The sequence below is a fragment of the Poecilia mexicana genome, unplaced genomic scaffold (assembly GCF_051168715.1).
Source record: "Poecilia mexicana isolate PSO_F unplaced genomic scaffold, ASM5116871v1 scaffold_16, whole genome shotgun sequence".
In the NCBI taxonomy this organism is placed as follows: domain Eukaryota; kingdom Metazoa; phylum Chordata; class Actinopteri; order Cyprinodontiformes; family Poeciliidae; genus Poecilia; species Poecilia mexicana.
The window spans coordinates 21,384,949-21,398,101 of NW_028263385.1; the positions used below are offsets into that span (position 1 = coordinate 21,384,949).

A 13,153-nucleotide genomic window follows, 5' to 3' on the forward strand; every position below is an offset into this window, starting at 1 on the left:
GAGCTGGCATGTTATGCATATCAATGTCTCTCATTTCATGATATGAGGTAGCTCAAAGGGTCTTGCCTAAGGACCCAGACTGGATAGTGCATTTTTTTTCTTTTTCTTTTTAGGTTGTGCAAGGAGGCCCCTGAGACAGTCCAGCACCTAACAGCAGGGTGCAAGATGCTGGCAGGGAAACCATACATGGAACGACATAACCAAGTGGCGGGCATAGTGTACAGGAACATCTGTGCAGAATACGGACTGGAAGCCCCGAGGTCAAAGTGGGGAACACCCTCAAAGATGGTAGAGAATGACCGAGCCAAGATCCTGTGGGACTTCCAGATCCAGACAGACAAAATGTTAATGGCGAACCAGCCAGACATTGTGGTGGTGGATAAACAACAGAGGAAAGCCGTTGTGGTGGATGTAGCAATACCAAGTGACCACAACATCAGGAAAAAGGAGCATGAGAAACTGGAGAAATACCAGGGCCTCAGAGAGGAACTGGAGAAGGCCTGGAAGGTGAAGACCACAGTGGTGCCTGTGGTCATCGGGGCCCTCAGGGCAGTCACCCCCAAACTGGAGCAGTGGCTAAAACAGATCCCAGGAACAACATCAGACATCTCAGTCCAGAAATGTGCAGTTCTAGGCACAGCCAAGATACTGCACAGAACATATATATGTATATATACACCAGCTGATGTCTATAGTTGTCTATAATTTGGACATGGTAAAACAAACAGCATCTGTTTTATGAAAGTACATAAAACAAATGCTCAAAGATACGGGTCTCATAATTCTGCAGAAATTTACTTTTACTTTTACAGTGCCAGTAGGTGGTTATAATGCCAGCATCAAAATTCAAAGGCGGACTTTCCTGATCAAGGCAAAGCTCAGAGAACTTCGCTTAAATTGCCATTTAATCAATTTCTGCTCGGGGATGAATAAAAATCTATTCTATTCTATTGGACACGTCCAGAACAATTGTAGTTTGTGTTTCATTCAAGTATTTAGAATGTCCTTCTTAGTTTTCAAAAACCCTCATGTGGAGAATAAACTGCAAATATTGCTTGTGGAGGTTCCTCCATCTTTTCCGCAGTGTTAGTATTTATTGAAATGTTTTCACATAATATAATTAGAATTTCACTTTTTCTTTGGTGGTGGTTATTGCATTAGGTTGTTTACTAATTTGGGTACACACATTTAGTAAACACCTTATGTTTATTTAGATCAGTAACTATTTTTGTTTTGCTGAGTTTGAAGGACTGGCTGGCAGAAGATGATTGGTTGTAAGAGGTAACAGTTTAGGTCCAAAAAAGATTTTGCATAGTTTTTGTATTTGAAGTGGGGCTTTTAGAGAGCTAACTAGGAGGTTGAATTAATTTGAATAGGTTTCCACACAGAAACGAGCCGTGCCCTTTCAGAGGTTAAATCAACATTGTCTCACATAACCTAGATAATCATTAACTGTGACTTAAGATAGAAAGCAGCTATTCTCAACAGTACTCCCCCTTAAAAAAAAACAAAAAAAAACATACAATGAATCATAAAACATTTATTCTTTTCAGAAAATAAGTTGTCTTTACTGTAAATGCATGAAAAAGTGTTGTCTGTTTCTAATCAATACCCTTCTCAAAGCTCAAACTACTATTTACTTTACAACATGTCTGTGCTTCACACTGCTCCTGCATATTGAAGTTTAAGCAGATCACACTCATTGTCTCTCAGCTTTCATATAATTTAACGTCAAGCAGGATTTAGAGGGGGAAATTTAAATCTGCGGCCTTATGTGCTGGTAGATGTAATAGTTCACGAAGGGAATCAAGTGTTCTAACTGGAAACTGCTGCCTTCACTTGGAGTTGGATAAATGAGCAGCAGGTGAAGACAGCAAACCTTTACAATATTGAAGCAGAATCGTCCTGTGTTGAGATCGAGGGTGTGGAATTATCCAAATAATTAACTTAGTTATTGTTTGCTCACAAAATCTATTGTAAAATTCATGTTATGTATGAAGAAATGGAATTAATGCAATTACTTCCACAAAATAACTACATTCCATTTAAATGTTGAATTAGTAGTCCAGGTGTGGAAATCAATATGTTGATATCATTCCAAGTTTATCTCAACATATTTTAAATAAAATAATAAAAAATAATTATAAACTTAAAGGCTTTTTTTCTGGTTCCTGGCATAAAGTTAGAAGAAGGCTTTCTGGATCTAGAAACTTCCCTGGCTTCCTTGAATGCATCATCGCTTTCCAAGGAGTGGCCGCTGCACCTGTCCGACCTGTTCGGGGGATACATGACTCCAGAGGAATTTCTTCCCGTTCTCCCGTCTTTTGTTCAGCGGCGAGTTTTCCTCTTTTTTTTCTGAGTGTGGACCGTGTGAGAGCCAGAGGAGAGGAGAAGGGGAGACAGATAGAAGGCAGATAAAGAGATGTCGGAACCAGCCGCAAACCCCGCCGCCACCTCCTTTCCAACACCAACTATCTCGTTACCTTTGGGACTGGAGGTGTTGAGGACCTACTCTGGAGTCCTTGTCTGTTTGGAAATAGTAAGTGATATTTTGCAAAAAGGTTGTTTCGGGATATACTTGTACACATAGTTATCCAGTGTGTGAATAGTTCTTATTTCTTTAGAAATGTATTGCTAACTGTTGAGAATAGATGTTGAGCGTAATCTAAAACCTTTTTACTCGGTTCTAAGAAATTACTTGGTGTCAAAGTTGTAAACAAAACAAACCAGTTCTCTCCGTGATTGCCTTAGGTGAGGCTTATTGCTTTGAAGGTAAATCTGACTTGCAGCTATAATAACAAGGTAGTTCATGCTTTTAGACATGTATATTATTGCTATTACACTGACTACTTTTGCTATCATGAGTCGCCTTATCCCATACTGCTTTATTTATGAGGACTATAACAACCCATTGGTTCTGGTTTGTCCCTGCACTATAATGCCCTTTCACCTGCAAGGTGACCTCTGCATTCACTTTATATATAACCAATAATCAGTAGAATAATTTTACTATTAACTGGAAAAACCATTGCTACTGAAGGCTTTTATAGGCCTATGGGTGGAAACACTGGCATTCAAATTCTGACTTCCAGTCCTTATCAGAAATTGCGCCTTCCTGGTATTGATTTGGCAGTACTTGACTATAATGCTATAATGCATCAACTGTTGCTTTGCATTGCAGTAGCACTAGTTGTCAAGTTTGTTTCAGTACTCTTATGACACATGGACAAAATACAGTGTGCTGGTTTGTTATCCATCTATCCATTTTCTGTACATTCTTGTCCCTAGAGGGGTTGGGAGGGTTGCTGGTACCTAACTCCAGCTAACCTTCCGGGCGAGAGGCTGGGTTCACCCTGGACAGGTCGCCAGTCTGTCGCAGGTGGTTTGTTATATAAAATTCTATAAAAGATATGCTATGGGTATTTTATGTTTTGCTCCAGAATGTTCATTTTAATTTTGCAGTGGTGTCATATTCACTTCAGTTACACAAGTGTGGCATTTTTCTACCAGCTTTGCACATCTAGAGATTGAAACAGCTATTCTACTTCTTTACAACTCAAATTCAGTCAGTTTGAGTGGAGAGCATCTGTGAAAATCAATTTCCAAGTATTCCCACAGATTCTCAAATGAATCCTGGACTCCTGGGCCTAGACTTTGACTAGGCCTTTATTAATGTACTTTAGTCTAAATCCATCCAACTGTAGCTCCAGTTGTATATTTAGGACCATTTTCCTGGAGGAAGGGAATATTCAGCCTCAGCATTAAGTGTTTTCAACCACAACTGTATCCAACATCTGTCTGCTGTGTTCTTGGTCTTTATTATGCTGTTCTTCTCTAATGGATTAAAAACAAACATCTGAGGTCTCCACAGAATAGCTGACACAATTTTTTTTTAAAGTGATTCAAAAAGGTAATGGCTTGCGTCAGAATTTATTTAGGGGAATTGTAATAAAGGAGGCTTAATAGAAAAATACATGGCACAGGCTTGCATTTTTAAAGGAAAAAAAATCAACATTGTTTCACACAACCTAGATAATATAGGCAACACCCTTTCCCTTCTCCCTCCCCCACCCAAAAAAAACAATTGAAACAGTTGCATAGAACATCTGATCATCAGCCAGTTTCAGGATCTTTTGGAACATGTCCAAAAAATTAATATCTCAACTCAAATATCCAACTCCTATGAAATTATCAGAACTGTTTCAATAATAATGGCGCAAAAATCTGGTGATTACAAACTGACCTCATGCTACAGTATGCACACACCTTGTCTTCACTGAAGAAGATTCATTCATTTTTCATGTCAATTGTTTGGAGTGTTATCAACATATGGCAGTCCAACCTACTTTCTGAATAATTCAGCAAACAACTGTCTTGCAATAACGCACACTGTGTTTAGGAAGTTTAACTTTTCTCCTTGGATGTAAATCTTCGGTATAAAAAATAAAAAACTGTGTAAAGGAACTTTTCTTTTTTCCAAAAACTAATCCAAAATAATGGCAAGGCCATCTGACCTAAACAAAATCACCACTTTGGAGAGTTTCTCTAATGATATTTCTTTCCATTTCTAGTTATTCGGTGGTCTGGTATGGATCCTGGTGGCCTCTTCCAACGTGCCCGTGCCTCTGCTGCAGGGCTGGGTGATGTTTGTGTCCGTCACCGCCTTCTTCCTCTCCTCTTTTTACCTCACTCTGCTCGTCACTGGTTTGGCTGACCGCATCAACACGGACTGGAACTTCTTGGTAAGTGGCACACTTAAAAAAGGAAGAAAAGAAAAGAAAAACAAGTAAATCTCAAGCTATTCGTGTCTCCTGCTTGTCATTTCTCTTCTTGTCCTCAATCACACGTCAGGCTTTTGTACATCTACCACCTCATCTGTGCAAGTTAGATATTATATGCATTTCAGAACTTCCTGGAACTAAACAAGACTTTTAGATATTCAAATGTCACACAAATATTTTGGTCATCAACTATGAATATAACAGTATGAGTATACTATTATATTATTCACAGTAAGCTCTCTCTTTGATTCAAGAACCAAGCTTTAGTCCCACCAGATGTAGTGCAAAAGCTAAACATAGAATAAGTATTCAAACTAGCCATTAAGATATTTAAAGAGGAGAGTGAGATTTACATTATTCCATTTTATTAAAGCATGGTAAGCTAGTGTTACAAAGCACCATTGGGGAGACAATCTAAGATTTGAAACAGGTAGTCTCAAAAGCCACTTCATTCAATCAATCTTTTAAGGCAGGAATGTGATTGAGTGGCAGAACTGAGAGGACATCAAACAACTCATCAAGAAACATGGTATTAAGCTATATTAGACTCAGGAGTAACAATAGTTCCTCAGGCTTTCTGAAGATCTTTGAAGGTTTTTATTTTTGCTTCTTTCCCCCACAATTATTATTTGATTTAGAGTTTACACACAACAGCAAGATGAGCAGTGAACCAGATTGAAATAAAATGTCAAACTACAACTGGTAACAGAAGGATGGGTGTGTCTGGCCCTGTGTCAGAGCACTGTTTGAACTTTTCCTGTCAAAGTCACAATAAAAGCCTGAGTAATCATATTCTTCTACATTATCTAATTTTGCAAAGTCAGAAAAACTCTGTTTACATTTATAAAGTAAAAAAAAAAAAAGCGTCAAAAAGGTTGCAAAAGGCTTGGCACAGAAAGCATATTTCACATCTTTCCAGTTCTGTTCAGGTAGTCTGTTGCATAAAGTCACCAGACTGGGTGTACAATATAAAAATAGATTTTTTTGTCTGTAAAACATAAAATACATGAAGGATTGAGAAATCATGGTGTTCTTACATTATGTCACTGTAGTGGCCTTACATCTGGGTCAAGTCTGGACTCTCAGACAGAGCTAGCCTTTCCTCCGGCTCCACGCCCCGCTTCCAGGAGTAGCCGGGAGTGTAGGGTTGTTTGTTTTCAGCAGAACAATGAGTGACATGGATGATGAGCTCACACTGAAATACAACAAAGGGCTCCTTCATGTCCAGCCACGCTCACAGTAGTCAAAAACAAACTCTCATTAACCCTCCTTCTTCAGACACACCCTGTCTCATTCTTCCCTCTCTCTCTCTTATCTTTTTTAAGGCGTCTTTGTCTGACTTTTCTTGCATTTAGTTTTTCTGATTTGATCTCAATTGTATCTTTTCTCTTGAAAGAATAAATTGGACTCAGCAGTGTCCAGTCAGCATAAATATTTACTTATTCTTGGACATGGATCCTGTATTTACAATTGATATCTTATCTTATCTTTGTGTAAAAATGAACTCAGATCATTCCTGAAGATATTCATGGCTAAAATATAAGTTTTCAACATTTTATTGCAATTATTTCACATAAATTTCCCTTCTTTTTCTCAGGATGTCTTCTACCACTTTCTAGCTTTGCTGTTCTACTTTGCTGCATTTGTGTTGGAGGCGGCAACCACAGCAGCGAACGGGGGAGCTCACATCAACTCACTACCAAACAGCACTGACTCGGTCCTGTGCATAACCTTCCCTCGGGGCAACATTTTCACAGTGCTGAGCTACAGGGAGTACAGCATTAATGTGGCAGCCACGGTCAGTTTATTTTAACATAAATCAGTTATAAAATGAACTTCTTAATTATAAGTTTCACAATCTAAGGTGCTGCAGTAAAATAGTAAAGATGCAGATTTACATTAGGTTGACAATAAAGCATATATTATTTATTCAGAGGTTTGGGACAAAGCCATGTAAATATTAGGCAGTCTAGGGTAATTAATTTAAGGGTATGGTTTTCTTTCTCAGTGAGTGAAAAATGTAACAGTGTTGATATTTAAAAATAATTATAGTTCTCAGCCTGCATATTGTATAAAAAGACACATTAACGTTTTTTTTATTTTAACCGTCTGACATTAAGTCAGACTGACGGTTTCCTGTTTAAACTCAGTTATGATGATCAAAATTATGTATTTTCTAAATGCCAGTCTGAGTTTTATTGAGAATGCATTCATAATTTTAAAGTTTATCTTTTTACTTGTACTATTTTTGTCTACCATATAAGATACAGTTTAAAGTTTGTTTTTGTTGGCTTACTTGTGTTTTTTCCTTTGTCCCAGATATTTGCCTTTGTGGTAACTCTTTGCTACGGCGGCAGTATGGTGATGGGGTTCAAGAGATGGAGGAAGTGACCAGGAGAATGAACAGAAAGTAACATTACATCTGCATTATGATGTCAGCATGTCTGCCAGACAAAAACAACCCGACCACTCAGTAATTCATCGACGTCCACTTTTGTTCAGTGAAGCACATAATGTATTATCTTCCCAATGTGAGCCTTTTGTCAGATAGCAAACCCTTGTTCAAGCAAAAATGAAGAAATTTCTTTATTGGAAAAAAATTATTTGACACCCCATGCAGACAGGTCTTGCATAAGTTCAGTCAAGAGTCCTTCAGGCAAAACACAATGGAAATTAGAAAGAGAACTGAGAGGGCTTTATACTCTTAATTTATCATTTTAAGACTTTGAAAGGTGAAAACAATGCATGAAAAAAACATTTTTTTTACTCATGGAATTTAAAAAAATGACCCATTTTGCTTTTAAAACATATTTTAGCTACATTTTTTTGTTGAGTTGAAAACATATGTGATATCACTGGATGTTGCTTTGAGGACTGTCAGATATTCTCAATAAATTTGAGAATAAAAGTTTTTTTTCCAGTATTATAGGAAACACACTGAATCAAACGTTGTCATATATAAATGTCAGAATTAGAAATTAAACTAGGTTAATCTGTGAATCTGGTAGTTTATCATAAATTAATCATGTAATCCTTTCAGCAATAAAGAAAAATCACAAAAAAGAGTAAAATATTTCAAACATCTGTATGCTCTGAAAAGCATTATATTAGTATTTGGTGTTTTATATTTAACTTTGTATTATTTAACTGCTTTAACTGATTTGAAATGTCACATGATTCATAATCATTTATTGTGCACTGTTGTTTGGACTATTAATTTATGAGAGTTTTAGATTAAACATTTGTTTTGACTAGTGCTACTTTTGAAAACAGAAATGAATTTTGGAACTAAAGAAATAAAATATATAAAGCCTTACATGTGGTTTATTATTTGGTGTACTATAGATATGTTTACATGGAGTAACCAACAGAAATAAGATTATAAATCCTACTCATGTGAGCTTTTAGAATGCCAAAATCTTATTAGAAGTGAACTATTAATTTTTCTTTCTGGCAATGAAAAAACCAAGTAATACGCCTGAGTTTTCCCACTTTTCTTTGTTTTTTTTATATTATACAAATAGCACATAACTTAGATTGATATGGAATTTTTAAAAAAAAAAAGCACATGTGTATCTAATAAACTAGCATCACGGTTGAATAATCAAACATCCTAATTTAAATAGAAACTTGCTAAAAAAAATACTTAAACTAAACCAGTACGATATGTACACACAAACACTGGTCCACATTCCACCTAGTCAGCTGTACTAGTGGGCTTCTGTGCATATTTACACCCAAAGGAAAAAAGTAAGTCATAGTGTAAAAGTCTCACGTTCACAGAATTTCTAATCAATTTAAAAAGTAGAGCATAGAATGAAAAATGCTGTACATTTTTTTAAGGAACTGTTTAAAAAGCCAGTGATTGTGGCACTGGTGATCTGGTTAAAAACTGCTAACCAAATAACTGTACTCAAATCAAAGGCTGGAAATTTCTATGTTGAGGTAGTACGACTGCAATAAAAGATCCATTCGATTTATAGGAGCTCATCTCTACCATGTGATTGTGGAGTTTGGGAAAATGTCAGCGTGGTGAAACCAAAAAACAAGTTTTTGTCGATGAAGGACAGCAAATTGCTTAGGTTGTTTTGTCTGTTTTTATTAATTTTTTTAAGGAGCTGAATTGAGAACTAATTTTGACAAAATGCAGGGGAGGAGGGTCACCTGAAGAAACTGTAGACAAGAAATGTAAAATAATCTATTTCAAAACGGTGGTGTGGACTTGTATAAGAATTTAGGTGTGTCCCCTCTGTGAAAGTAATGAAACAGACTTAAAGTCTCGCAATTTCACAAATTTGCCCTAAAAACTGAGGGGACCCAACTCAAGCGGCTGAGTGGTGTAATATTTATTTAGGCCACTAGGTGACATCCTTTTTCTACAGTATTTTTTTAAAGATGCAAGCTCCCTTTTTTTATCAATTATTTCCCTTTCCCATGCAGTAATAAATCCTCGCTTTTTAAATAGAATTATAAAACTGAATCCTGGATATTTTTTTAAGTCAAGGGTAAGAAAATAACGACATATAGTTTTATATTAGTGTGTTAACTTCAAAATAAAACAAATCCATCACTGAAAATATTAACTATTTAGACTGCATCTATATGCTTTTAGTTCTTGCCAGAACTTTGAGAGAATACAGCCAATTTGATGTACGTGCATGTTTTCTTTACGTATAGATGACAAACCGGAAGTGTGTGAATAAACTTTCACAATAAGACTAACGCGTGATGAATGTATCGAACCTATCAAGCAAATTGTGTTTACATTTATGACTGTATTCAGTTTTAAAATATAAGTATACATGTACCCGATTCTAGATATTTCGTAGTGTTTTTAAATCGTTGTAACGTAAATTTAAAGCCTATTTAAATGTTCGAGGAGCTTTTATTTTGACGAATACTGTCTATCGGATGTACATTTATAAATTTGGAAAGCTTGAGTACCACAATGTTCTCAGTTTTGGAAGCAGAGTGAGCACAGTGGGTATTTACTTACCTGTCGGGATACAGAGAAGCATTACCCTGTGAGCATTTTGGATTAGATTCATTCATTATCAGCTTGGTACAGATTGAATTCCCAGTCTAGTCATGGATATAAACGAGGCGTCGTGGAGGGAAAAATGGGGTTTAAATTTCTCTTTTTTTCCAAACAGCTTCTTTTGATTTTAAGCGCTGCCCCAGAGCAGGACTGGACTGTGTTTTTAAACACACCTGACTGCGGTAAAAACTGATTTTTCCCCAGTTTTCTCGCAGTAGACATTTTTAATTGTTCGCTTGGTCCTCCTTATTCAGACTTTTTGGGAAGTTTTGGCTCTTTTGGGCAGCGGAGGCGACTGGCGGAGTCAGGACTGACCACTGGAGCTGGTCCTGAAAAATGGAGGCTGTTATCGAGAAGGAATGCAGCGCTCTCGGAGGACTCTTCCAGACAGTCATTGGAGACATGAAAGTAAGCTAAAGAAACTTTTAAGAGCACAATTAGTGTTAATGTAAAGGACAACCCCCCCCCCCCCAAGCCGCCTGAACTAAATTGTTTTATCTTAAACTGATGTACCAGCCGACCCTTGGTGAAAAACCAGCTTAGTTGGTAAGAGAGGTAGAGTTGAACTTAAATATACTCTTTTGGATTACAGTTGAGTAGAGCTATTATTCTAACATAAATTGCAGTATATTTGGACTGTGCTCTGGTTATAATATTGGATACCTTTTTGATCCAACTTGAAATAAATACAGCAGCCATCACTTATGTCCAACTAGGACAGTCAGAATTGGGGCATATAACTTTTGATGGTATTCTTGACTGAGCACCGTGAGACCATTTACACCGTCCCCAGCTGTTGTATTTGCCTGAAGGCACGCTGGAATGTAGCTATCTGGGCAGAAAATTATCCACAAGGTAGGTAGACTTTGACATGCTCGGGTCAAATGTCCAGCCTATGGGTCTGCTGGAGTAAAGGAGTTTGTTATGAATACAGCTGAGGTATTCAGCACCTCTGTGTCTCGTACCGCTCTGCTTGTTCCTCTCTGTAACTTACTGGTAACATGGTGCCAGATGGTAGTGAGGACATGAAAATGCTGAGAGTATTTTAGTCTTCATGTGAAGTATTCAAATTTTCATTCATAGATTTTATGGCACAACTGATAGGAGAATGTAGTTTTGCACGTTACACTGGCTTTCTATGTTTCAGCTTTAAGTGTTTTTTGTGAGCAGGAACTGCATTACATGTAGTGTTTAAAGTACCTGTAAGAGTATTCACACTATCTGTACTCCCACCCCCCCTTTTTAATCATGCTATATGCACAAAACTCAATGTATTCTATTGGGATTTATGCGACTGCATCAGAAAGTAGTACATAATAAAGTAAAGGTGTACAATGCATGGTTTTCAAACCTATTGACAAACAAGCATCTGAAACTTGTGGCATCCATTTGTGATCTGTGGTACACTCAACTGCCTTCTCAAGTCAGCTAATTAGTTAATTGAGTCCACCTGGGTGGAATTTAATCTGGGTCTGATAAACTTATTTTAAACTCAGAGGTTTGTTCTAGAATTGTCAACAGATGGCATCATGAAGATGAAGGAATACACCAGTTTTGGGGTATGGTTATTAGGAAAAACATATCATCGCAGTTCAATCATTCATCTGTAAATGAAAAGAGAGTTTGGCATAGCTTCTGACCTACAAAGACCTGTCGGTCTGCTTAGACCACAGGTGTCAAACTACAATCCTCACGGCCGCTGTCCTGTAGCTTTTAGATGTGCCTCTGCTGCACCATACCTCAATAGAATAATTAGGTCATTAGCAAGGCTCTGGAAACTTTTCTACACAAGGAGGATGTAATTAAGCCATTTCATTCGTGTTTTGTACCTGTGGCACATCTAAAAACTGCAGTGCAGCGGCCCTTAAGGACTGGAGTGGCACCCATGGCTTAGATTGACAGGCAGAAGAAATGGCAGCATCATGCTGTGAAGATGTTAAGCTGGGAAAGAGAATCTGGTCAAAACTAGTAGGAAGATTGATGGAGCTCATTCCTGGAAGAAAATCAGTTGGAAGCTGCAAAATACTCAAGGCTAGTACAGATTCTAGCCATCCAGTAGGAAAAAGACTCTGACGCTTCAATGGAATATGTTGGAATTTCCTAGTCAAAGCCCAAATCCAATTGAGAATTTGTGGCAACCCCAGAAAATTACCTTTCACCGATGCTTACCCGTTGAACCTGACTGTGTTTGAGCAATGTTGTAAAAAGAAATGTCTAAAAACTTCAGTCTGCAAATGTTCAAAGCTAGTAGAAACGGCTCCAAAGACCTTGTAGGAGCTAATAAAAAGCAAAGGGTAGTGTTGCAAAGATTTTATTCTGGGGTGGCTGATTGTAAACTTGTCTGGTCTATCACATAAATTATTTGTATGGGTACTTGTAGAAAGTATCCATACAAAGAAATTTTTGTTCTTTGTAGAAGAACAAAAATTTACAAGGTTTTATAACTTTGCATTTATAATGACTGGTAGCTCCTTGGTGCCAACATAAAAAGGGATGTAGTACAGTGATAATTCCTAGCAGCTAAGGTAGATATGGAAATAAGGGTCATAAATGTACAACTTTGCACAAGCCAGCAGCACAGGAACATATCTTATTCATTTTCGAGAAACACTTTGTACAAGCTACTTCCGGAGAAAACCCAAATTACTGAATGGTCAAAGAGACTGTGTTTGCTTATTTAAATATAAATTTGACATTCAAACTCCAGAACGTTGTGCAGCCTGTTAGGTGACCTTATGTTTAATAGCCTGAACGTCTTCAAGGTCTAGTCTGTCAACAAGTAATAGGAAAAGTATAGGAAGTCAAAAGTGAAGCTTAGAAGTGACTGTATTAAAAGGATGTTAGGTTAAATTAAATAGAGTGAAGGATTGGAGCCATGCAAAAACGTGAAAGTTTGCTGTAGAAATGCACCAAAAGGTGCAGTGGTTATGTAATACGAAGAAATTTGGACCGTGGGTCAAATGAGTCGACTTAATTGTTGGGTGTTATGTTTGACAGTACAATATGACATTCCTCAGGCCCCTGATACTAGTTCCAAAGCAGTGACAAAATGCATGGATTCTTTAGGGAGCTTTACAAACTTGTTAGCCTTCTCTTTCTCACTCATTTGGCCTTGTTCTCTGTAGATGTTTGGGTACAGAGCTCCTCATCTGCTTTTTTAGTCCAGAAATTTTGAAAAAGGAAAAAAAAAAAAACCTGTCCCATCTGGACCTGGACTCATTATACCATAGCATTAGTGAACTCATTGTTTTGGATTGTTTCCAAAGGAGGCCCATGACCCATTTTGCAGCCTAACACGCAAGGAGGACATGATGGTAATCTCTTATTTTACTCT

The 13,153-nt window shown here is 37.4% G+C and overlaps 2 protein-coding genes across 10 annotated transcripts in view; both read left to right on the forward strand.

Moving 5' to 3' along the window:
• The first annotated feature begins 2,259 nt into the window (after window positions 1-2,259).
• On the forward strand, window positions 2,260-8,097 carry mal2 (mal, T cell differentiation protein 2). The gene is made up of 4 exons (XM_015010162.2): window positions 2,260-2,539; window positions 4,572-4,742; window positions 6,379-6,579; window positions 7,101-8,097. Exons 1-4 carry the CDS (start codon window positions 2,423-2,425, stop codon window positions 7,170-7,172), a joined length of 561 nt encoding a protein of 186 aa, XP_014865648.2. The 5' UTR covers window positions 2,260-2,422; the 3' UTR covers window positions 7,173-8,097.
• Window positions 8,098-9,728: 1,631 nt separating this feature from the next.
• LOC106922368 (protein MTSS 1-like) overlaps window positions 9,729-13,153 on the forward strand; it is a 45,350-nt gene continuing 41,925 nt past the window's right edge. For 6 of the 9 annotated variants that reach the window (XM_014994721.2, XM_014994723.2, XM_088013762.1 and 3 more), the window contains exon 1: window positions 9,735-10,227. In XM_014994721.2, coding sequence (XP_014850207.2) covers window positions 10,156-10,227 — 72 coding nt within the window. In that variant the 5' untranslated portion in view covers window positions 9,735-10,155. Of the gene's footprint in view, window positions 10,228-13,153 lie in introns of all 9 variants that reach the window. The other 3 variants (XM_088013761.1, XM_088013759.1, XM_088013760.1) reach the window with 3 other exon arrangements.